Source organism: Lipotes vexillifer, unplaced genomic scaffold (assembly GCF_000442215.2).
Source record: "Lipotes vexillifer unplaced genomic scaffold, Lipotes_vexillifer_v1.1 scaffold189, whole genome shotgun sequence".
Lineage (NCBI taxonomy): Eukaryota > Metazoa > Chordata > Mammalia > Artiodactyla > Lipotidae > Lipotes > Lipotes vexillifer.
The window spans coordinates 3,088,861-3,112,804 of NW_006785816.1; the positions used below are offsets into that span (position 1 = coordinate 3,088,861).

General features: G+C 37.3%; 1 protein-coding gene across 2 annotated transcripts in view; it reads right to left on the bottom strand.

Moving 5' to 3' along the window:
• The window catches only part of NME7 (NME/NM23 family member 7), a 218,262-nt gene that overhangs the window by 45,221 nt on the left and 149,097 nt on the right, over positions 1 to 23,944 (bottom strand). Inside the window, exon 10 of one of the 2 annotated variants that reach the window (XM_007458116.1) lies at positions 4,463 to 4,570. In XM_007458116.1, the coding sequence (XP_007458178.1) occupies positions 4,463 to 4,570 (108 nt within the window). Of the gene's footprint in view, positions 1 to 4,453; positions 4,571 to 23,944 lie in introns of those variants that run through there. The other variant, XM_007458115.1, reaches the window with a different exon arrangement.

Below are 23,944 nucleotides of genomic sequence, written 5' to 3' on the forward strand. Positions count from 1 at the left end.
CCACAAAAAAAAAAAAAAAAAAAAAAAAAATTAGAATCTCTACTTATTATCTTCACAAAGGTGTCAGTCACGAAAGTCAAGGAAAATCTGAGGAACTGCTCTAGATTGTAAGAAAGTAAGGGGAAAACTAAATGCAATGCATGATTCTGACCTGAACCCTTTTGCTACTAAAGATCCATTGGTTATTGACTGGCAAAACTTGAATGGAGTTTGAAGATTCAATAGTGGTAATGTATCAACATTAATTTCCTAATTTAGATGCTTGTGATGTGGTTATGTAGGAAAATGTCCCTGTATGTTAAAAATACACACTAAAGTACTCAGAAAAATGGGACATTATGTTGGCAACTTAATCCCAGACATTTATTTTGAAAAAGTTTTGTATACTAAGCTTGAAATTACTTTTTTTAAAAAATTAGGATCTTTAACGGTGGGTCTGGACATCAGTATTTTAAAAACTGTTCAGGTGATTCTAACATGCAACCAAGGCTAGAAACCACTGCTACAGAGTCTTCATTTATCAACCTTAAAGAAAAAAGGTTACATACTTTTGTACTGAGTACATGAACTACAATTTATTTAACCAAACTCTTCTGTCTTTTCCTTCAAAAATGACTTATTAAAGAGTTTTTATAGGCCAGACAAGACAGAATCTCTTCCCTATGAGCACTAAGTCTCATGGGGAAATATCTACAAGCAAATAAAATGTGCTGTAATAATAATAATAATATAATTGTTATCATTTGTTCAGCAATTACTGTGTGCTAGACACTATGCCATCTGAAAGGTCAGGCACTGCTATCATCTTCCTTTTACAGAATGAGGAATCCTAGGCACAATGAAATAAGTAACTCACCCTGGAGTACAGATCTATGTTGACTCTTGACTACACTACTGTATTAGAGGAAAGCAAAGTGCTATGAAAACACACAGATGAACCTCCGATGCAGACTATGGGTGTCATGGAAGCCTAATCAGAGGAAAGGACATCAGATATATCTTTAGACATGCACCCTATTTCCAATTTTAATTACCACAAATATTTCTTAAATGAACATCTGTGCAGAAAACTTTCCATTTAGTAGTCCTGCTTCTATTCCTACTCCTTTGGTGAGATTCTAAGAAGTAGAATTCTGGGACAATGTATATGGAAAAACCCCATGGCTTTCAATACCTGCTGCCACATAGCTGTCACCAGCAATACGAGGCTATCTATTTTACTGTAACCTTACCAGAAGTGGGCACTGATACTTTAAAAATTCTTTTCCATGAGTGGAAAACGAGTATTTCTTTATTACAAGTTAAGCTAAACATTTTTTCCATTAATGCTTTCTCTAAAGCACAAATTTAAGATCTTCATAATTACTACCAATAGAGTCTCAGTGCATGTTACCAGCAAAATAACATCTTAGAATGTCTCATACTATACAGATGCTGTCATTTTCCCCTATAACCACAAAAGTGGCTGTGTCACAACAGCAGCATGTAATGAAATCAGATTTCAATATTCATGCTAAGATCCTTGACCTCTAAAACTTTGTGAGCTCATTGAGGACAGAGGAAATATCTTGCTTGATTTTGAAATCCTATCACAATGTTAGCAAGTAAAACACACTCTGTAACTGTTTGCTGTAAGAGTAAGTAAATAAAATCATGGACGGTGACAAAATATAAATGGAAACCATACTTTCTGAACTCTACACATATGACACAAAAAATCTAGGTCAGTAAACATCACATGAGAAAAAGGAAAAGTAAGTTGCTCCCTTTTTTCCCTTCTTGCCATATAATTAGGGAACCCATGACACCAGTGTGCTGATGACAGTTCTTGTTTATACCTTTTGTCCTAACATCCTGGCTGATTAATTCTAGATTGGGCAATACATTTCATGGTCACTCTACATCTAAAGGATGTTCCTTTAATGAATAGTAGATCTAAGTACAAAGTGCTTCCCTGATCAGAGAGCTTGTCTTTGTGTCACTTTAAATTTCACTTTAAAAACCTATGAGCAGATAACTCTTTGGGCCTCACAGTGTTTTTTGTTTTAATAAAATTTTACCATTTAAAGCTAAGTGATAATCCACAAATAGTTAATCCCTAACTAACAGAACATCCCTTGATAGTATCAGCACTCTTAATTCCATTTTATTGATAGAGAAGGGAGGCATGGAAAGTGACTTATTCCAGGGCACATCAAGTATGAATCATCAGCAAGGTGAAAGGAGGCTGTTGGAGCTCCAACTTCCATTTTTTGATTAATTCTCTGAACCACACAGGCATTAATTTGCAATTAAATCTCCTGTGCAGTTTGGTTAGAAAGATTTTAATCATTTAGTAAATGGCTCTGTAAACTGCAGGCAGTAATAATCTATTTCAAATTGTATGAGCAAAATCACAGGCATACCTTCAGTAACATTTTTTAATGGGCATAAAATTCATGGCTAATAATTTTTCAATTTCCCTGAACAACAACAGTCTGAATTCAAGCCTCACCATTAGGTTCTAAATTATCAGATGGTAAAGGGAATATCTATAAAATAGGTTAAAGTATAAAGTAAATATTTAATCCTTTGTGTAATAAAAATAAAATTTGTTACATTTTTACGTTTCAGAAGTATGCATGTCTACATTTCATACTACGGTGCAGTTTGGATAAGATTTTAGCAGATTAACATCTTGGATTATGACAGAAAATCTTAATGGAGCTAGCAAAGTCACTCTTTATAGCAATTAAAACAAAAACTCATAGAAATAAATTTAATAGGCTATATGTCTAAGACCCATAAAAAAAAAAGAGGCATAAAAGAAGAGGCATACCATATATGCAGTTGGAGAACTATTATTATAGTTATGTCACACCCACAGTAACTTTTAAACATACTGTAATGTCAGTCAAGGTTCCATTGGCATCTTGTGGGGGTGGGTTAAAGCAGGGGTCCCCAACCCCTGGCCCACGGACCAGTACCTGTCCGAGGCCTGTTAGGAACCGGGCCGCACAGCAAGAGGTGAGCGGTGGGCAAGCCTGCAAAGCTTCATCTGCCGCTCCCCATCACTACTCATAGCTCGCATTACCGCCTGAACCATTGCCACCCATCACTCGGCCTACAGCCTGAACCATCCTCCCTCTCCCCCCACAGTCCACTGGAAAATTGTCTTCCACTAAACTGGTCCCTGGTGCCAAAAAGGCTGGGGATCGCTATGTTAAAGAACTTGGTAAACTCATGTAAAGTTCATTTGGAGGAATAAATTTAAGAGAATAAGCAAGAAAACTTTATAAAAGTATCAAGTAAATAATAAAAATAGTATTTTGCTGGCACAGACCAATACAATAAAATTGAAAGTTCGAAACAGGCACAGGTGTATATAAGTATTCAATAAATGAGAAATAACAATGAAAGAATAAAAGGATTTAATAAGAGATGTTGTGACAGCTGACTAGACCCATACCTCACACCATTCAGCAAATTAATTCCAGGCTTTCCAGGCTAGTTGAATATTTCAGTGCAAGAAAATGAAAACGAAATATTGGGAAAGGCTTTAAAGATACAAAAAAAATAAAAGACTGATAGATTTGATATAAAACATATTACTAAAATAAGTATGTATTAAGGATATCAATCATTTTTCTGTCATTCATGCTTTAATCACTTAAATTTATCAGTTGTCTTTTAATTTCATTTAGCTCCTCCTGACACAAAACTATAAGAAGTTAAACTATAAGAAGTTAAAAATATCAATCTTTTCTTTAAGGCCTCCTTCCCTTGGCTGTGAAGTGACTTTCTTAATCCCAAACCACACCAATTTTTCACTTATATCTTCTTATAATTCTTTTCATTGTTTCTTATGCTATGTTAATTACACAGACGAGAAATCAAAATATGGCCTCATCCTCTATTAACTGTTTGATTTGAGGATGTTACGTAACCTGAGTCTCAATTTCATTTTTCTGATAAAACAGACATGATAATGCCAACCTATCAGAGTTGCTGTGGAGATTAAAAAAATAATTTATACAAAGCATTTATCATAATTATTACAGAACCTGGTATATAAGAAGTCAAAACAGTCTTTGTTTTTCTAAGTTAAAATGGTAGCTATTACTTTTAATGCTATCACATTGCACAATTTCATTGATAAATCATGACTAGAAACCTAAGGTAATGGTGTTTTTACATGATTTTTAAATAAATTTCACATTATTTAATCAATGCTATAGCTTTTTACTTTTTAAGTTTTTAAACCATACTATATGCCAATCAGAAAAATACCTTAGTTCTTTGAAGACTACCCCATTACTACAGCATCCTACAATTTGGTCTTTTAAAGTTGCAGTCTGAAGTTATCCAATGGCCAAAGAACGTTGTAATCCAAGAGTATTAAAAGGTTCCTTACACACTAGACCTGCTGAGATTATTTATGAGTTTGAAATATAAATAGGATGCTTACCCTTCTTTATCTTACCTCTAATAGGCCATCCTCTGGTAGATCAGTGCAGTGGACAGCATTCTGGATCTTAGTTTTACCAAAGATTGCTCGGAGGGTTCCAGGGCGTAAATGCCGGGCAATTTCCTATTAAATAAATACACATTCACATATAGATTAAAGTCAGCCATGTAATGTCAATTAAAAAAAAAAACACCAGCTGTACGAAATATGTTCATTAATTATTCATTACATGTACATGTATACATTGTTGGTAATGATTTTTCCTGGAAACAGGACGAATGCGTGAAAACTGAGCAATGAAAATTCTCAGTTCACTCATAAAGCTTTTTCTCTGGCCCAATATAAAGTCCACTGTAATCTATGTTGAGGGCAATAATAATTATATCTCTTTTTATCAACAGATTATGGGAATCACATAAATATGAACCCAGTTCATTATTGTGAAAGACTTGTATTTTATAAAGACAATAGAGATCCTAACAATTTAATTTAAAATGAACTAGTTTTACGGCACTGATGTTACAGTTGTATCAGTTTAGTGCTATCTCACATTTATGGGAAAAAAATGGTTACAAATAACTCAAAATTTTGGGTAAAAGAAACAAGAGGTTAAAAAAAATTGAAGATGTGGGCTTCCCTGGTGCTGCTGATGCATCGGGGTTCGTGTCCCGGTCCGGGAAGATCCCATGTGCCGTGGAGCAGCTGGGCCCGTGAGCCATGGCCGCTGAGCCTGTGCAACCGGAGCCTGTGTTCCGCAACGGGAGAGGCCACAACAGTGAGAGGCCCGCGTATAGCAAAAAAAAAAAAATTGAAGATGTGAGAGTATCAGTGGCCTACTTAATAGTCTGTTTCTCTAAGTTAAAAATTTTCTAAAATCCTATTTTGATTTTGAAATATACATACAAAAAAGGCATTTACTACACATATTTAAAAATAATAATGAAACAAATACCTGTGTGCTCACTATTAAGCTGAATTAAAATAATATTACAATAACTTTCAAGGTCCTGGTGTGCTCCATCTTCATTCCATCCCATCCCTATCTCCACCCAGAGGGTACCATTAATATCAATTTTACTTAAATATTCCCTTGTTTTACTTAGTTTTCAAGGCATTGTCTTTCATATTTGTCCATGTAAATATGTGTAACTGTAATTCATTTGTTTTTATTATCATATATATTCCAATGTATGATAGAGCATACTTTATCCATTTTCCTGATGATTGACATTCAATTAATTTCTTCTCTCTCCCCACCTCTCTGTCCTCCCACCTCTCTCTCCTCACACATGCTCACACTCACACACACACACACATATGATCACAAACAATTCTGCTACAAGCATTCTTGTACATGGTGCACATGTGCAAGAGTTTTTCTGGAATCTTGGGGGCACATACATATTCAGTTTTGCTAAGTACTGTCAGACTATTTTCTTAAATGGCTGTAACAATTTGCCCTCAACCATCAATGCACAAGAATTCCCACTATCCATATCAAAGCCAGCATTTGATAGTGGCTGACTTTTTACTTTTGCCATTAGGCAAGCGTGAAATGGTATCTCATTGTGTTAGTATGAATTTCCTTGATAACTAAAGAAATTGAGTGTCTTTTCATATATATCCTTTTCTGTAAAATGTCTATTCTTGACTTTTTTCCATTTTTCTATTGGGTTATTCTTTTTCCTTTTGTTATTCTTAATACCTTCTGAATTCTAATTTTTTGTCAGTTATATATGATGCAAATATCTTTTCCCAATATGTAGCTTGTCTTTGAGTTTTATGTTTTCTGATGACCAGAAATACTAAAATTTAATGAAATTAAATTTATCAATTTATGATTTGTGCTTTTTGTTTCTTAAGGAATTATTCCCTACTCCAAGTGCATAATGATACTCATCTCTATTGTCTTCTAAAATCTGCAAAGTTTTGCCTTCCACATTAAGTTCTTGATCCATCTAGAACTGACTTTGTCTATCATGTGAGGAAGATGTCCATTTTCATTTTTCCCATATGGATATTTAATTGCCCTAGCACCATTTTTTGAGTTATTTCTCTCTTTCCCCCGCAATCTCCAATGAGATTGATAGCTCTGTTATATGAAAGGTTTCCCTGGATGTATGGGTCTGTTTCTTGGTTTACTATTTGATTCCATTGGACTTTTTGTCTATTTTTACATCTATGCTGTCTTAATTATTATAACTTTATAATAAGTCTTCATCTGGTAAGGCAAGTCCCCCAGATTTTGGTTTTGAATGCATTAAATTTGGGTTCCCTATTAGACATCCAAGTGAAGGTGTCAAATACACGATTGGCTGCGTCTAGAGTTCAGAGGAGTGTTCCACACTGCAAATAACAATTTGGGGGTCAATAGCATATATATGGTATGTAAAGTTACAGGTTAGATGATATCATGAAGGCAGTGAGTGTAAACAAAGGAGAGGAAGCAGAGGGACACCATGTCATTAAAAAGTCAAGGAGATGAGGAGAGATGAACAACGAAGACTGAGAAGGAACGGCCAGCTTGGTAAGAAGAAATGCAGCAGCATCCTTTCCTAGAAGACAGTGAAGAAAAATGTCAAGGACAGAGAGTTATCAACAGTGTGAAATGTTAAGTCATATAGGGTTAGGACTTCCCTGGTGGCGCAGTGGTTAGGAATCTGCCTTCCAATGCAGGGGACACAGGTTCAATCCCTGGTACGGGAAGATCCCTCATACCACAGAGCAACTAAGCCCATGTGCTACAACTACTGAGCCTGTACTCTAGAGCCTGTGAACCACAACTACTGAGCCTGTGTGCCTAGAGCCTGTGCTCCACAACAAGAGAAGCCACAGCAATGAGAAGCCCACACACCTCAACAAAGAAGAACAGCCCCCACTCGCCGCAACTAGAGAAAGCCTGCACGCAGCAAGACTCAATGTAGCCAAAAAGAAAATAAATTTAAAAAAAGTCACAGGGTTAAAGACGGAGAACTGACCACTAGACCACGTAGACCACGTGGAGTCACTGATATCCTTGACGAGAGTAGTTTCTAAGGAGTGGAGAAAAGCTAAAGACTTATTATTGTGGTTTCAAGAGAGAATGAGAGAGGAAGAACGGGCAAAAGTGAATACAGGCAACTACGTTGAGGAATTTTACTGCAAAGGGAAGGAGAAAAATGGAGCAGTAACTGGAGAGGGAAGTAGAATCAAGAGAGGGTTTTTCATTAAATGTCGGAGAGGGTGTGGAGAAAGGGAACCCTCCTGCACTGTTGGTGGGAATGTAATTTGATATGGCCACTATGGAGAACAGTATGGAAGTTCCTTAAAAAACTAAAAACAGAACTACCATATGACCCAGGAATTCTACTACCGGGCATATACCCTGAGAAAACCATAATTCAAAAAGAGTCACGTACCACAATGTTCACTGCAGCTCTATTTACAATAGCCAGGACATGGAAGCAACCTAAGTGTCCATAGACAGATGAATGGATAAAGAAGATGTGGCACATATATACAATGGAGTATTACTCAGCCATAAAATGGAACGAAACTGAGTTATTTGTAGTGAGGTGGATGGACCTAGAGTCTGTCACACAGAGTGAAGTAAGTCAGAAAGAGAAAAACAAATACCGCATGCTAATGCACATATATGGAATATAAAAAAATGGTACTGATGAACCTAGTGGCAGGGCAGGAAGAAAGACGCAGATGTAGAGCATGGACTTGAGGACACAGGGGAGGACAGGAAAGCTGGGACAAAGTGAGAGAGTAGCATGGACATATATACACTACCAAACGTAAAACAGATAGCTAGTGGGAAGCAGCTGCATAGCACAGGGAGATCAGCTTGGTGCTTTGTGACCGCCCAGAGGAGTGGGATACGGAGGGTGGGAGGGAGGCTCAAGAGGGAGGAGATATGGGGACATATGTATACATATAGCTGATTCACTTTGTTGTACAACAGAAACTAACAACATTGTAAAGCAATTATATTCCAATAAAGATATTAAAAAAAGAGAGAGGGTTTTCTTTTTTTGAGGGGGAGGGGATGCTGTTTTAAAGTGGGAGAAATAATAATACCTTTTCAGGCTGATAGGAATCATCCAACAAAGGGAAAAACTGATGAAACAGAAAGAAGAGAGAATTGCTGGAGTGATGGAAGCAAGTGACAAAGTAGAGGAGTTGGCCTTATATCTAAGAGTGTGGAACATTCACCCTGAGCATCAAGACAGTACATGGGCCCAGTTATAGCTATGTGGGTTTATGTAGTGGCTGGAACTTATGGAAGTTCTTTCTCTATTTTTAGTTTTATTGAGATATGACTTACATACGATAGAATGCATAGGTTTTAACTGCACTGCCCCATGAATTTAGTCAAATGTATATACTCAGCAACCACCATCTTAAACAAGATATAGAACATCTCTAAAGTTCCCTCTAGACTTTATTTTTTTGACTCATTCTATTTTCCAGTGAAAAAGTCAGCAAGATTGTCACCAGCTGAGAGGAAGGATGGGGAAGAGGTTTTGGGGATCTGAGGACAGAAAAGGAGGTACAAGACACTTTAAGAGAGCAGAAGAGGGAATGGACTAGAAAAATGAATGTGACTGCTCAGCAGCACTAAGGGCCCTCTTGAGGTTAATGATCACGAAGGTAAAGGGAGATCGTTCAGGATGCCTGAGTGTTCTCCAGTCATGGGTGCAGGCAAAGGTTAGGTGGAAGGCTGAATTTAATGAGGGCTGGGGTTCTTTTGTTTTTTGTGTTTTTTTTGGTACTCGGGCCTCTCACTGCTGTGGCCTCTCCCGTTGCGGAGCACAGGCTCCGGGCGCGCAGGCTCAGTGGCCATGGCTCACGGGCCCAGCCGCTCCGCGGCATGTGGGATCTTCCCGGACCGGGGCACGAACACGTGTCCCCTGCATCGGCAGGCGTACTCCCAACCACTGCGCCACCAGGGAAGCCCTGAGGGTTGGGGTTTTACCAAGAGAAAACAACAAAGTAAGAGAGGGAGGAGTAAGGGGGTTGAAAGTGTATGTAAGGAAACAATGATAATGATAGACAAAAAAAATTTTAATTGAGGATGAAAGTAAGTGAGGCCCTGGGGGGTGGAGGGGGGGTTAGAGACAATGAAAAGGTAGATCAATGGATTAGAACTCCTAGTGGGATGGGATGATTATGGAAATCAGTGTGTTATAAGAAGTGAGCTGGAAAGTCAAAAGATAGGATACCTGAAATTGGAATTACTGGAGGTGCACAGAGAGGGGGTTATAGATATTTATAATGACCAGTTTTAAGATATAACCATGGCTGAGGTCAGGTAGAGGGCAAGAAGGTTAGAAGAAAGGAGGACAACAGATGGAAAGGTAACGTATGGAATGGATTACCCGTATGAATATGGAAATCACCAAAAATTATGACAGGTGTAGCGTATGGTGCAAGGATGCTGAGCAGCATTCACACCTGTGATTCCATCACTCAAGCAATTTTAAAGGCATGGGTTTATTTATTAAGTCTTACTTCCAAGGTTTCTATCAAATGTCAGTTAAAAGTGTATCAAGTTTAAGAAAAACATTTTGATAAACTAAGAAATAAGGATGACCTTATATTTTATTTCATATTCATTACTTTCATTCTGTTCTCCATAATTTTCCTGGGAATGAAGTACCCAATATTAAACACCTACTCTACTTACATGGTGGTAAGCTGCCATTCTGTGAAAAAAGATGTACTTTGTAAAATTATGAAAGGTGAATGAAAGGTGAGTACTTATTTTCCTTTCCTTATTGTCTCAGATTAGGGGGAAAACTTCAAAGTGACTCACTTTGATTAAACTGCTTCATAAGAACTTATTCTCTACCCACTTTTATTTGGAAATCACCATGTTCATTAAAATATTATTTTCTTGTAGGTGTCTGCTACACGCACAGCACGTGAACTCAAAAGATGTTCATGTGTGTGTGTAGGCGGTGGGTGGGTGTTGTACTGTGGTCAGAGAAGGCAGTCTCTTTGTTCTTCTTTTGAAGGAATTTGTTGAGATTTTCTTTGCATCCTAATACATAGTCAATTATAGTGAATGTCTCATGGGTAGTGGAAAAGAATATTGTCATAGGCTGCATTTCTCCGGGAAACCAACTCTGAGGTGGAGACTTGCATGCAGGAAGTTCGTTGGGGAGTGGCTTCAGGAAAGTTTATTGTGGGGAAGTGAGGAAAACAGGATTAGGCAGAGAGAGAAGTTGAAGTTCAATGCAGTCACAACAGTTGCCCCAGATCACCCTACAAGAAGCTCTGGAGCTTCAGAGTTGTCCCCAGTTGAAGCAAAGGGGTCAGACCTTTATCTCTCTAAATTGACAAGTCACTGGACATATGCTGTTCCAGGGAAGGGGGCATGTCCTTGGGCAGATGACTTTCTTTGGCAGAGAGAAATTTCTGGAGAGGGACTTACTGTATTACAGTCAGCAGCCAACACTTCCAGAGCTGGGAAATGGGCATTGCAGTCATGAAGGGCAGAGGGGAATCTGAGTGGCCCTCCACAGCATCTACTAAATACATACATACAAACATACACACACAGACATGCACACATGCACATGCATATGTGATACATTCAGTATATATAGCATATATGACAAATACGGCATTGCAGACTACTGCAATCTGATTACCATTCTTTTTAGGTAACTAATTTTTTTCTGGAAGGTTTTGTATTATCTCTCTATCTAGGCATTGGTCATTTACTGGTCATTCTGCTCTGTACTCAATAGTCCAATCCTATTTGAAGATACACACCTTCAGTCTGTTATTTCTTTTATTGTTTTCTCTCCTCCATTTTGTTTCTTCTTTCCTTTAGCTGTTTCTATGTAATAGATATTGAAACTTCTGGTTCTATCTTCCCTCTCTCTTGTCTTTTATACTTTCCATCTAATTGTCTTTTTGTGTTATATTCTGGGAGAATTCCTCCATTTGATCTGTCACCTCACTAATTTGTTTTTAAACTTTTGTTTTTAATTTGTTTTTAGGTCCACTGCACAATTCTACTCATTTACTGAGTATTTTTAATATTTCAAAACTTATATTTTAAGTTTTTCATATCTATAATTATTTTTATGGATCCAGTATTCTCTTTCTGGGGATACTGACTATATTATTTTAAAGACTTTTGTTAGCTCTGTTAATTTGCTTTCCTTAGGTACTGATTCTCTTTGTTGTGTTTGGTGTCTTCTTTATGGTATGGGTTAATAACTTCAAGTGGCTGGTAATTCCTGGCTCTTTATCTTTGTTTGGAATTTTCTGTTTACCTGTCACAGAGGTCAGGGACATACTGACAGGCAGGGTATGCTGGTTGTTTTTCTTAAGGAAGTGGGGCTTCCCATTTTTTCCTGGGTGTCACTAGCTACCTACCCACCACACTGCCTCTAGCTAAAGCCCCACATTCACAGCCTTGGGCTGTAGTTAACAGCATTAGCTGTCCTCTACTCAGCATAAGCAAGCAAAGGGGAAAGGGCTGATTTATTCTGCTGCTCTTTATGCAGTCTCCTCACTCATCACCCCGCTGACAGCTCCAGGTCCCTCCTTAGCATTGCATCCACTGTGGCTGATGTGCAGCCAGACCCCCTGCCCCTTCTGAGCAATCCTCTCCTGCATGCTTTAGAATATACTTCTCTTTAACAGTCCAATCCTACTTGCTTTTTGCCTTTCAAAGTTAATGGTCTGCTAATGGTAGGCGCTCTTTCTTGTTTTCCAGAGTGGCTGGAGATTTACTCTTTAAAATAAAACAAGATAAAATAAAATATATCTCCCATAATTTCTAAGGATTGGAAAGGCAGGGAATGATGGGCACACATGGTTATCTGCCACACTGATGAAAACTCATCTTACTGACATTTCCATTTCCCCAAACTCAGTAAGTTACCTTCAATTCATATTAGCTGCTATCATTTTGTGTCTAAAAATTGAATTCCTTCCAGAGGAATTCTTCATTTCCCACTGCTCCTATAGGAATTTATGCTCCTATTGTAACCCCTGACTTGCAATTCATATACTTTTTCTGTGTGCCTATTTCAGTAAGTTTCCATTAGACTCTCAACCCTTTAACACAATATAAAACTTCCTTAATAGTCTATGCCTTACTATGAGCACACAATAAATGTTTGCTAAATATTTTTTGACTGACATAAAATGGCAAACTTCTATTTAAGGAGCCAGGATGGAGCAGAATGAAGAATAAGGGCTGTGAAGGAAGGCAATCTGGATTTGAATTTGGCCTGTCACTTACTAGTTGTGTGGTCATGCCACGTTGCTTAACCTTTCTGCCTGTTGTAAGGTTTTCATTTGCAAAACAGGGATAAAAATAGGACTTAGCTAGACTTAACTATGATGTTTTTGTGAGAATTAGAGTAAGTAAAAGTATTTAGAGCAGTGTCTGTCATATGGTAAACAATCAACAGATAATGGCTATGAGTTTTATTAATGTAGCCTTAGAATTAAAAGGAAATTAAGATGAGAGTTCTTAAAGAGATAAAGAACGGTATATTTTGATACAGTCGAAGATGATACAACCAAATAGTCATGTATCTTTTAATAAATATATAACATTTTTCAAGAATATTAATGATAGTTTTAGAATAAAGGGAAAAGTTTAAATAATCAAGTAATAAGACATTTAGATTTGATAATACTAATCTAGAAACAAACCTCAGAAAATATGAAGTAGTTTTCCATGTATAATGTATTTTGTTTAATAGGTAAATGATAATGATAAAGAATATAGAGCAACAAGTATTTTCTTACATCTGTTGTTAAAATTTAGGCTTTCATTTTGGATCATCTTCTTTAAAAAGGTAATACATTTATTTTGGTTTTGACCATTGTAAAATATCAAATATGTCTATATAAGTAAAAAATACTGAAATGTTTAAAGCCTAGAAAAATCCTACGTGGGTCATCTCCCCCCTTCCTCTCCTGGCAGATTTTCCCTAATTATTCCCAATAGGTCCACGCTGCTCTGGCTCCTTGCATTGTACGGTGAAAGTCATCCTACTATGCACAGCCCCACTCCCATAATGAAGCAGAGAGGAGTACCGGGTAAATAAAAGCAACAAAAGTACCAAAAACTGCAATTTAAATTTAATATGATAATTTTTAAGTTACCACAATATTAATAAGTGTGGGGTTATGCTGAGAAAATAAGATTCTTTAAAGAGCAATATTTATTTGTACTTAAAAGGTCAGAAGCCTTTCAAACTCTACCAAATTCCTGGCATACCCACCCCCCACTACAACCTTGCCTTCTCAGTTCAGTCAAGTCAGATGATTGGTTACTGAACAGCTCGTTTTAAGTACTAAAAATTCCGCTCGGGTAATCCTGTAGGGAGAGGAAGAAATCTGGCTTAGAGAATGACCTCTAAATCTAAGACATGGAGGAAAAAAAAATGCACTAAGTAGAATGGTAATTAGCAGGATACTGAAAACAAAGAAGAGAAAGTTTATATAGCTATTCTATTACCGTGTGCATTATAAAGAATATTGTTGTTTGCTGAATAATAGGTCTATCAGACCGATAAAATATGTCTGGACAAAGAAAACAAACTGCTTCCCTGGAAAGCTATTCTGTTTCAGTTCTCCATGATACAGGAGAGATACGCAAGAATGAAAATGACCTTCCATTTAAGAAATGAATTAAATTTGGCAGAGATTTGTAAAATTTACGGATTATGGAAATTTGAAGAAAGACAACTTTGTGATCAACCTTAGAATATATTTATATAATGAGTGACACGTGGTACAGAATCACACCTGGTCATTAGCCTAATTTGGGGAAAATTCTAAGTAAAAGGATAAAAATTCTTGCCTAATCTATAGGATAACCATGTTAGCAGTGGTATAGATAAGTGGATAAATCTTAACAGAGGAACTAGCATGGCTCCAGTCTTAGCAATCCTAAAGAAGCTGTGAAACAAAACAAAAAATCATGTTACAATCGTTGCCTTCATTTTATAGGCAACAAGGGTAACAGAATTTAATATCAAAGGCCAATGAAGCAACCACTATAATTAAAACAGTAAACATCCATGTTTCTAGCCATTACTGGTACCCCTTGGCAGAGTCCTATAATATTAAAAAATACATGCTTAGTCCTCTTCTTGACTCCTCTGGTACTCCAAAAATATTTTACCAAAGCTTATCCTCCAACCATTTTTCCCAGTTACATGCAACTTTGTATTAACTAATGCAGTTACAGTTTTATATTCCTGGGAGAAGAGCAATATCAAACTAATTCACAACTAAAAGAAGATAATGAAACACTGGAAGGAATTGGAAGTAGGAAAGGAAACGAGATAAGAGATCCAACGTCTAATTTCTGTAAGTCTAAGGATCCTTCTAGAACCTATGCATAGGATTCAGAAAGAGGAAATACAAAATTGAACTCAACTACTTATGTATTAGTCTCATTGAATGAGCTGCTGAAGAATTCACAGTAAATACTCTTATCTTGTTAGCTCTGGAGACATGAATTATTTATATGAGAAATCATTAAAATCTGGCTTGTGAACTCTGACAAGCTTCACATCTCACCTTTAATTAAGTAGGAATTAGCTGTAATGTAAATTTATAGAACCTGAAGAGGGTCATAATTAAATGTAATTTCAGGTGAAACATTTAGACAATTCAATCCTATCTTTTCCACTAGGTTTCAGCAGACCACATGTCATAGTAATCACTGCCTCTTAATGAGCTGTTTGCTACTGCAGTCAATAACAGGCTCTGGCTGAAATAAACTCTCATTTGACAGAGGTATTATTTTTAAATGTAAAATGATGATCCCCTGGTTCTACTCTTTTTAAATTGTTGGGCAAATCTTTTTGCTTGCTTTTTATGTGAATTACTTTGTATTTTGGCAAAAACCACAAGGACTTGCTTATGTAAGTAAAGTCTGAGAACATAAACAGTAGTATAGAGGAAAATGAAATTCCTTTTTGGTAAACATTTTCTTAGTGCTTTTCTGTTTTTCCCAAACACTGCATTATAGGAGATTTAACCTTTGAAGTACAGGCATTACCGAGATATTGTGGGTTTGACTCCAGACAACCACAATAGAATGAGTATCACAATAAAGTGAGTCACATGAATTTTTTGATTTCCCAGTGGATATAAAAGTTATGTTTGCAATATAGTGTAGTCTATTAAGTGTGCAATAGCAATATGTCTTAAAAAAATGAACATACCTTAATTAAAAAATAATCTATTGCCACCATCTGAGCCTTCAGCAAGCTGTTAATAGTAACATCAAAGATCACTGGTTACAGATCACTATAACAAATGTAACAGTAATGAAACATATGAAATATTGAGAGAATTGCCAAAATATAACAGAGAGACAAGAAGTGAGCAAATGCTATTGGATAAATGGTGCTGTTATACTTGCTTGTGGCAGAGTTGCCACAAACCTTTGGTTTGTTAAAACAAACAAACAAACAAAACCCCCACAATGTTAGTGAAGTGCAATAAAGTGAAGCACAATAAAACAAGGTATACCTGTATAGACACATAACTACTGAGAAACTTGAGAGGCGTTCTCAGTCTCCCCCCTACAAAAAAAGTGTCCTGCACAGTCTACCACACCCTGATAAAATAACTGCCGCTCAATCTTTCTCTACTCTCCTAAAGAACGTACAGGTCAATACTCAGAAACCCCTCTAAAGGAATAAAATAATGAAATAGCTGGGACCCATTCCTGGCATCTCTAACACCCAATTCCTTGCCATATCCTGTCATTACAAATGCTGAAATATGGCCCATATCAGTCTTTTTTTTTTTTTAATTTTTATTTATTTATTTTTTTGCGGTACGCGGGCCTCTCACTGTTGTGGCCTCTCCCATTGCGGAGCACAGGCTCCGGACGCGCAGGCTCAGCGGCCATGGCTCACAGGCCCAGCTGCTCCGCGGCATGTGGGATCTTCCCAGACCAGGGCACGAACCCGTGTCCCCTGAATCGGCAGGCAGACTCTCAACCACTGCGCCACCAGGGAAGCCCTATCAGTCTACTTTCTGTCTTCATTCTGCCACCATATTCTCGTACCTAGACTTGGTTCCCTCCTGGTTTATCTAGTCTCCTAGATTCCACTGCTTTTGATAAATATATTCTCCACAAAATAGTCACGGTAGCCTTTATAAAACATAAGTTGAGTTATACCATTTTCCTACCTTACACCCTCTGATGCTTTCCTTCTTAAGAGAAAATCCAAAAATTTTAACCTAAGCTATACAGTCTTGCATGATCTGATCTCTGCTTACCTCTCCACCCTCACCTGAAATGGTCTAGTCACAACAACCTCTTCCAATTTTTCAAAGCCACCAAGCTCTTTCCTACTTCAAGCACGAGAACACATATTATTCCCTTTCAATATTCTGGCTCAGAAATTCTTCTCCCTCTTCTCAAGAAGTTTATGTTCTTTACAAATGGTTCAAAATAAGCAACATAAATCAGCTGTGGTAGATTCTGCAGCGTGGCTCTCTCAATCCTTCATTCTGTCCGCCTTCTAGTTGGAAAAACTACATTCTCCAGACACCCTTTTGGCTAGCGTTCTTGATGCAAATTATGTTCCACCAGTGAGATCTGGAAGGCAAAACTGAGCAGAGGCCATCTTTCTGCTGATGGTGCCACAGGCAGACAAGGTAGGAGACAAGTGTTTAGAGGCAGCTGTGGTAGCCAAACTCAGTGCCTGAGTCACCAGATTCTTGGGAATGAGAATCAGTGATGGTGGCAGCAGTGGAGGCAGTAGCAGCAGCAACTTCTGGCTTCTAGAAGCAGAAATGCCCTTAAAATCAATAACTCCAACAGCAGCTCCTGACTCAGGCCTTGCAGCCCTCCTAATGAGTTTGTAAACTTCTTCCCTTTATTAAATCCCTTTTTAAAAAATCCCTAGGCTGGTTTGTTTCCTGCTCTGAACTTTTAGTGATACTTTGAGGTTTCATCTCTCTTCCTCATCTCTACACAAATGGACAATCCCTGCTGCTACTTAGTAAGTACCTTCTTGCCATCTGGCTTTACCACCACTCTCTGGAAACTGCTCTCTCAAAAGTCACCTATAATAATCTGTCTGCTTGCTGAAATCTCTTATATAGCAGCAAAGTTATAAAAGTACCATCAGAAGTAGCATCTTAGTATGGGTATACTTCAATTTATAAAATAGGACAGAGAGTTTATAAAATTTAAGATTACTGATCCCAGAAGCAACATAACTCTCAACAGTTAGTGGAAATATCTTGGTGTCTTAAAGGCTTAGGTTCAGCCTACTAGACTGAATTAAGTGAGTTAATGCCCATAAAATGTCTAGTGCTGTCTGGCTAACTTGGAGGCACACAGCAGTAGATAAACTCATCTTCATATTGTTAAAAAAATAAGCTTAAAACTATAGCTAACCATGAGGCACTCACATAATCTTTTCATTTTAAAAAGCAGGGAGTATTTCCTATGAATCTCACAACTCCCTATTGGGCTGACAATGCAGATGGTTTTCACCTTTTGTAGATATGGATAACCGGGTTCTATGGACAGTCTTAGATCTCCTATCCAGCACTAAAGAAAGGGTGTAGTCAAAGATCCAACCACTTTGGGCAAACTCTTTTCAAAAGGCTAATTTCCTAAACTGCCCCAGGTGCGCTATAATTCCCTTTAGAGTCGCTATGAGCAGCTAAGATTCCAGACTGAGGTTAGTAGCACTTCCGAAACCATCTAACTGCCTCCTGTAATTACCAAGAGCAGCTCAGTCCAACAGAAATATAACAGGAGCCACATTAAAAAGTAAAAACAAACAAGTGAAATTAATTTTAATAATATAATTTATTTAACCTTATATATCCAAAATATTATCATTCCAATGAGTAATTAATATAAAAATTATTAATGAGCTGTTTTACATGATTTCATACTACATCTTCAAAGTCCTGGGTGTATATCACCTGTAAAACACATCTCAATTTGAACCAGTCATGATTCAAGTGCTTGAGAGCAGTAAGTGCCTAGTGGCCATCATGTTGGATAATGGAGACCTAGAGACCGGTAGCTCTCTTTTTTGACCCAGGGTAACTTCTCAGCAACATTCTACCTAAAGGCTGAGCCAAGACTGCTAATATCTATAGTATTAACCTTTCTGACCTAAAGGAGACCTTAGTCTACACAGGACCATAACCTTTAGGGCAATCTAGCCATGCTACTCACACTGCCATACTAGGCTATAATCTAATCTTATCTATCTATCTATCTACCTATCAATTAATCATGTCTGTTGCCCACTTTTCCTCCACAGCTAACATTACAAATGTACACCATTATCCTCAAGCCTGTATCCTTAGCTACATCTTTTCACTCAGCAGACAACTTTGTTTTCTGCTTCACAGAGAAAATTGAGATTATCAAGAATCATCTCCTTAAAATTCCTATACCTACAGTTTTATATATATATATATATATATATATATATACACACACACACACATATATATATGTACATATTTTATCCTCTCCTCTCCTATTCAGTGTCAAAAGAAGAAGTATTTCTTTTCCTTTTAATAATTAACCCTCCTTGGCCACTCTAAGTCAGGAAATTTGCTCCATTACAATTTCAACGTTTCTCTTTCCAATAGCTTCTTTCCTGCCTCCTATATAAATGCTCAAGTCTCTCCCATCACACACACACACACACACACACACACACACACACAAAGAGAGAGAGAGAGAGAGAGAGAGAGAGAGAGAGAGAGAGAGAGAGAGAGGGAGCTTTAATTACTCCCCCATCTCTTCCCTTCCCTTTTTAGAAGTCTTAATAATCTCTATACCCATTTACTCTTTAAACTTGTGCCCCCACAACTCTACCTAAACTGCTTTGGCAAAGGACACCAATAATCTAATTGGTCATAGAATCTCTGCATTCGCGACTTCTCTCCAGCTTTTAGCACTGTGGACCATTCCCTTATTCCTGAATCTCTCCCTTTACTCAGCCCACATGACACCACAGCCCAGGTTCTCCTCCTGACTGTTCCTCCTCAGCCTCCTTTATTTACACATTCCTCCCGCCAAGAGTTCTCTCTTTGCTCTCTTCTTATCTTTTGGCTCTCCCTGGGCAATCTGTTCACTACTAATCATGTCTTTTCAGAGGACTCTTTAATCCCTAAGTTCAGCCCAGTCCTCTCTCCTAAATTCCAAACTGGAATATACAACTGTCTAACCAACATCACCTGGTTATCCCACAGTACTCTTATACTCAATTTGTCCAAAACTAATCTCATTATCTCCCTCCCCACCACAAATCCTCCTCCTCCTAAATTCCTTCTCTTCATGAATAGCACCACCATTCAACCAAGTTATCTAGGCCAAAAGTGTGGGAGTCATCCTAAGACTCCTCTCTCTCTCCCCCTTGGGCCCCATAGCCAATCCATGTCAATCACATGGATTTATTTCTTTAACAAAGCATCCTTTTCTTAACTTTCCTAGTCTGCCCCAACTGCCACAGTTCACCCTCTCATCTTGTGATGAGACCACCATCGTGGTCTCCTAACAAGCCAGCTTGCCTCTACCACCAAAAATGCCACTTATTTGTTCACATATCTGTTTTACTATTGTAATCTGTAAACTCCTTAAGGACAAGGACTATGACCTTTTCATATCCAACACACAGAGAATGCTCATAAAAGAAACACTGAGTAGGGATCTCCCTGGTGGTCCAGTGGTTAAGACTCCACACTCCCAATGCAGGGGGTCCGTGTTCAATCCCTGGTCAGGGAACTAGATCCCACGTGCCGCAACTAAGACCCCACATGCCTCAACTAAAAGATCCTGCATGCCGCAACTAAGACCCAGCGCAGCCAAATAAATAAGTAAATATTAAAAAAAAAAAGAATCACTGAGTAATAGTAGTAATGATTTAGTGCAAGAGAGAATAAATGAATGAAATCACTAACATGCCCAAATTTATAAACTTCATTAACCTGGTTAATGATAGGCAGTGAAATTAGGCCTCTTGGTTACCAATAGTCCGGCTCCCTTTGGCTAAATTACACTCTTCAGAAGTGCCTATTTTAAGAAACCCTGAAGCAGATCCTTTGGAAATGCAAGTAATCACCCTTAATTTATCTATTTTGTGAACCATGATAGTTTTGCATATCAGATTTTTTCCAACTAGGGCACACCTGAGAATGGAATCAAAAACCATAAGCACTGATCCCAAAGCTCTGATAGTGACTTGGTCTGTGACCTTGATTGAGGATAATATTACTATTTTATCACAGATATGAAACACCATGTGGTGAATATAAAATGAGATGGGAGCAATCCACCAGCGTGGCATTAGATTTATAAGTGCAAGCTTATAAGTGACTTTTCCAGTGGGGATATAAAGACATGCCTAATTCCCTGAAGAACTATTGAATCTTATGGTGAATATACATAGCGTAGAAAAGACCAACTCACTGTAAACATTAGAGTTCACAGTATAGTAAATGATCTTTCATTTTATTTGTTTAACTTCTCTATTACTTATTTTTAAGATATATACTCCTCCACTGCTCTATAATGCAATAACTCACATTCTTAAGTATGATCTTGAGGCAAGATCCTCATTTAAAAATGAAACAACTCTGTTTACCATAGTTGCAATATCAACATTTACTTGGTTATATATTTTAAAACCACTCATTTGTGTACAGAATATACTGAATTATTCTATTAATGAGAATATTTCAAAATCAGACTATCCCTTTATCTAGATAATTCAGATTCAAGTTGTTACCCTCAGAAGTATCTTGTTTTCCTTCCCCAAGTCTTTATTGTACAAAGATGTTTCTTTCTCATCTTTAGTCTTTAACTATAATAGCTTTTTTAGGAAGAAATTTTTTTCTTCAGGAGTTATATTCTAAAAGATAACTTCATCCTCCCCCCAAATTCATTTTCTCTTCCCAGGATTACTGTAAACTATCATCTTGAAATACAAAATTTACATTGTTAAAAAGAAAAAAAAATTCCGCATTCTCTTTTCTCTGCCAAAGCAATATTAAGAATGCATAACAGAAATTTTATTTTGTCTTATACTCTGGAATGAAGCAATCTTTTTTTTAAACAAATAACTTTGAACTTTAGTCTGTAGAGTTGAGTATTTTAGAAAATGCCAGAAAAAATAATTTCAAAACTGTCATTGGATAATAATTGGAATAAATGCTGGTCATCTGCAACCTTGGTCTTCTGCTAGCACTCAAACCCATGTCCCAAAACAATTATCTTTCACTAATTCCCCAACCCCCCATCCCGGACAATGCTAATGCCATTTCATTTCTTTCATTCCTAGTGGCATCATTATCTTTCCAAATGTTCAGGTTAGATAATTTAGAGCTATTTCTAACAATTTCATCATTACCCACAACCAATTGATCACTACCTAATTTGCTAATCTCATTTGTTAATCTGCCCCTCCATTTATTCAACGATTATGTATTTATACCTATAATATGTGAAGTACTGGTGCTAAAGTAAGGAAATAAAGATTAATAAGACATTTTTACTCTAAGAGATCACAGCCTTAAAGGAAGTCAGACAGGTAAATAAACAACTAGTGATGTGTCAAGAATTGTTTAACCACCAGCTATCAAAAAACAAACTGATTGGTATTGTTTGCCCATTTCCATGGTGTAAATATGCCCACTGGGACGGAACATGGAGTTGGGAAGTGATGCTAAACTGTATCTTTGCAAGTTCGTGCAAATGACTCCAACATACCACTATAAAACCCCTCATAGCGTGACAGATTCTTCCCTGACTCAAACACCTTTGATAGCTCCCCACTCCATACAAAATAAGTTCAAAGTTATAAGGCGTGGTAATTCAAGGTGCTTCAACTTTGCCCTGAGGTCCTCTTTTAGTCTCATCACTTCATACATATCTGTATAATGTATGCTTTAGAAAATATTTAGAAATGAAAAAGGCTAATGAAAGAGAAGCAAATATTTGTGCATGGACCCAGGATATAAAAGAGGACATACATATTTGCCATAATAGTAAAGAGTTGGTTTGAACCTTCTCTAGGAATTTCTTTCTTTTAAGTAATCAAAAACCATATTCCATGAATTATGAAATAAAAGTATTTCTAAAAATATGCAAAAAATACACCAACAAACTGAATTTCTAAAGGTGTGACGATGAAACCTGGGCAATATAGATAGGAGACCAACCACAATTTACATTGGAGAATCTCAATAAAATTAGAATATTTCTATCACACGAGGGAAGAGCTGTGACCATGTCTCCAGCTATTGCTTTTAGAAGACACTTTACCGGGTGCAGAGTGAAACCTGGGACTTGTACAAATAACAAAATGTCACCACAAACAGGACCCCAGGCTCTAGACATCATTTTGCAGCTCTTTTTGGAGGAGCTTCATGAGAACCCACAGAACGGGGATTTGAATACTTTATTGCTCTGTGGGTTTGGATATGTGCAATATATTTCTTACTTATTTCAGAGGTTTTATTGATTCCACATCCTATGTGGTGAGTGAATTCATTCAAAGACCTAAAGGTACATTTTGTAACAAGTTCATCTTGAAGAGTACACTGGAATAAAACAAGATTCAAGGACAAATGTTCTATGGGTACTTAGAGGTTTTGTTCTGTTTTGTTTGAATGTGTGTGTTCTATCTCAGGCAAGGATAAGTATTTGATCACACGTGTTTTTTAAAAAAACATTCCAAACTAAAACTATACAGTCATGCTTCATGCTACAGAGCTTTGGTGACTTGATTCTTCCAATAGTTTCTATGCAACAAATGACGGGAAATAAATCCAGGCCCTGCCTGTGGGTACTTCCTGGGCCTGTCTCATTATGGGCTTACCTCCATTCAAGTGAATGTCCAGGTTATTCTCCTTAAACTCCACAAGAAGTGCACCTGGCTTGGCTAAGAGGTGAGGCACACCTCTCTGTACTTGCCCGGGGACACAGAATAACCACATTCCAGCTATTTTTCAGGGAGTTTAACCTTGAACTTGGTGCCACTCAGTATTACCAAAATACTTACTTAAAGAAGAAAATGTATAGAGATCGCTTCAATAAAATACAAACAACATATCCTTCCTTTTAGAACTCTATCCCTATACTGCACCACATCCTACAGTACAGGAATAGAAATCACGCTGATTTCTCATACAATTGTTGCCCACTGGGTGATACCATCAGCTTCTTATAAGGAATAGACTATGAAACTTGCTGCCATTGAAGACAGTGAGTGCTAGATCACATAGTGCCTTCTTCTGGGATCCATGAAGGAACTTCCTCCTAGGTATCAGGAAAAGTTAGGATTTTTTTTTTTAAGAAACTAGTTTATCTCATGGACACTGCCAGTCGTATAATTTGATTGCCTGGACGTCTAAAAACTAAGAGCCACATTGTGGCGCCCTGTAACAAAAGTACAGGATTTTTTTTTTTTTTTTTTTTTTTTTTTTTTTTTTTTTTTTTTTTTTTTTTTTTTTTGGCGT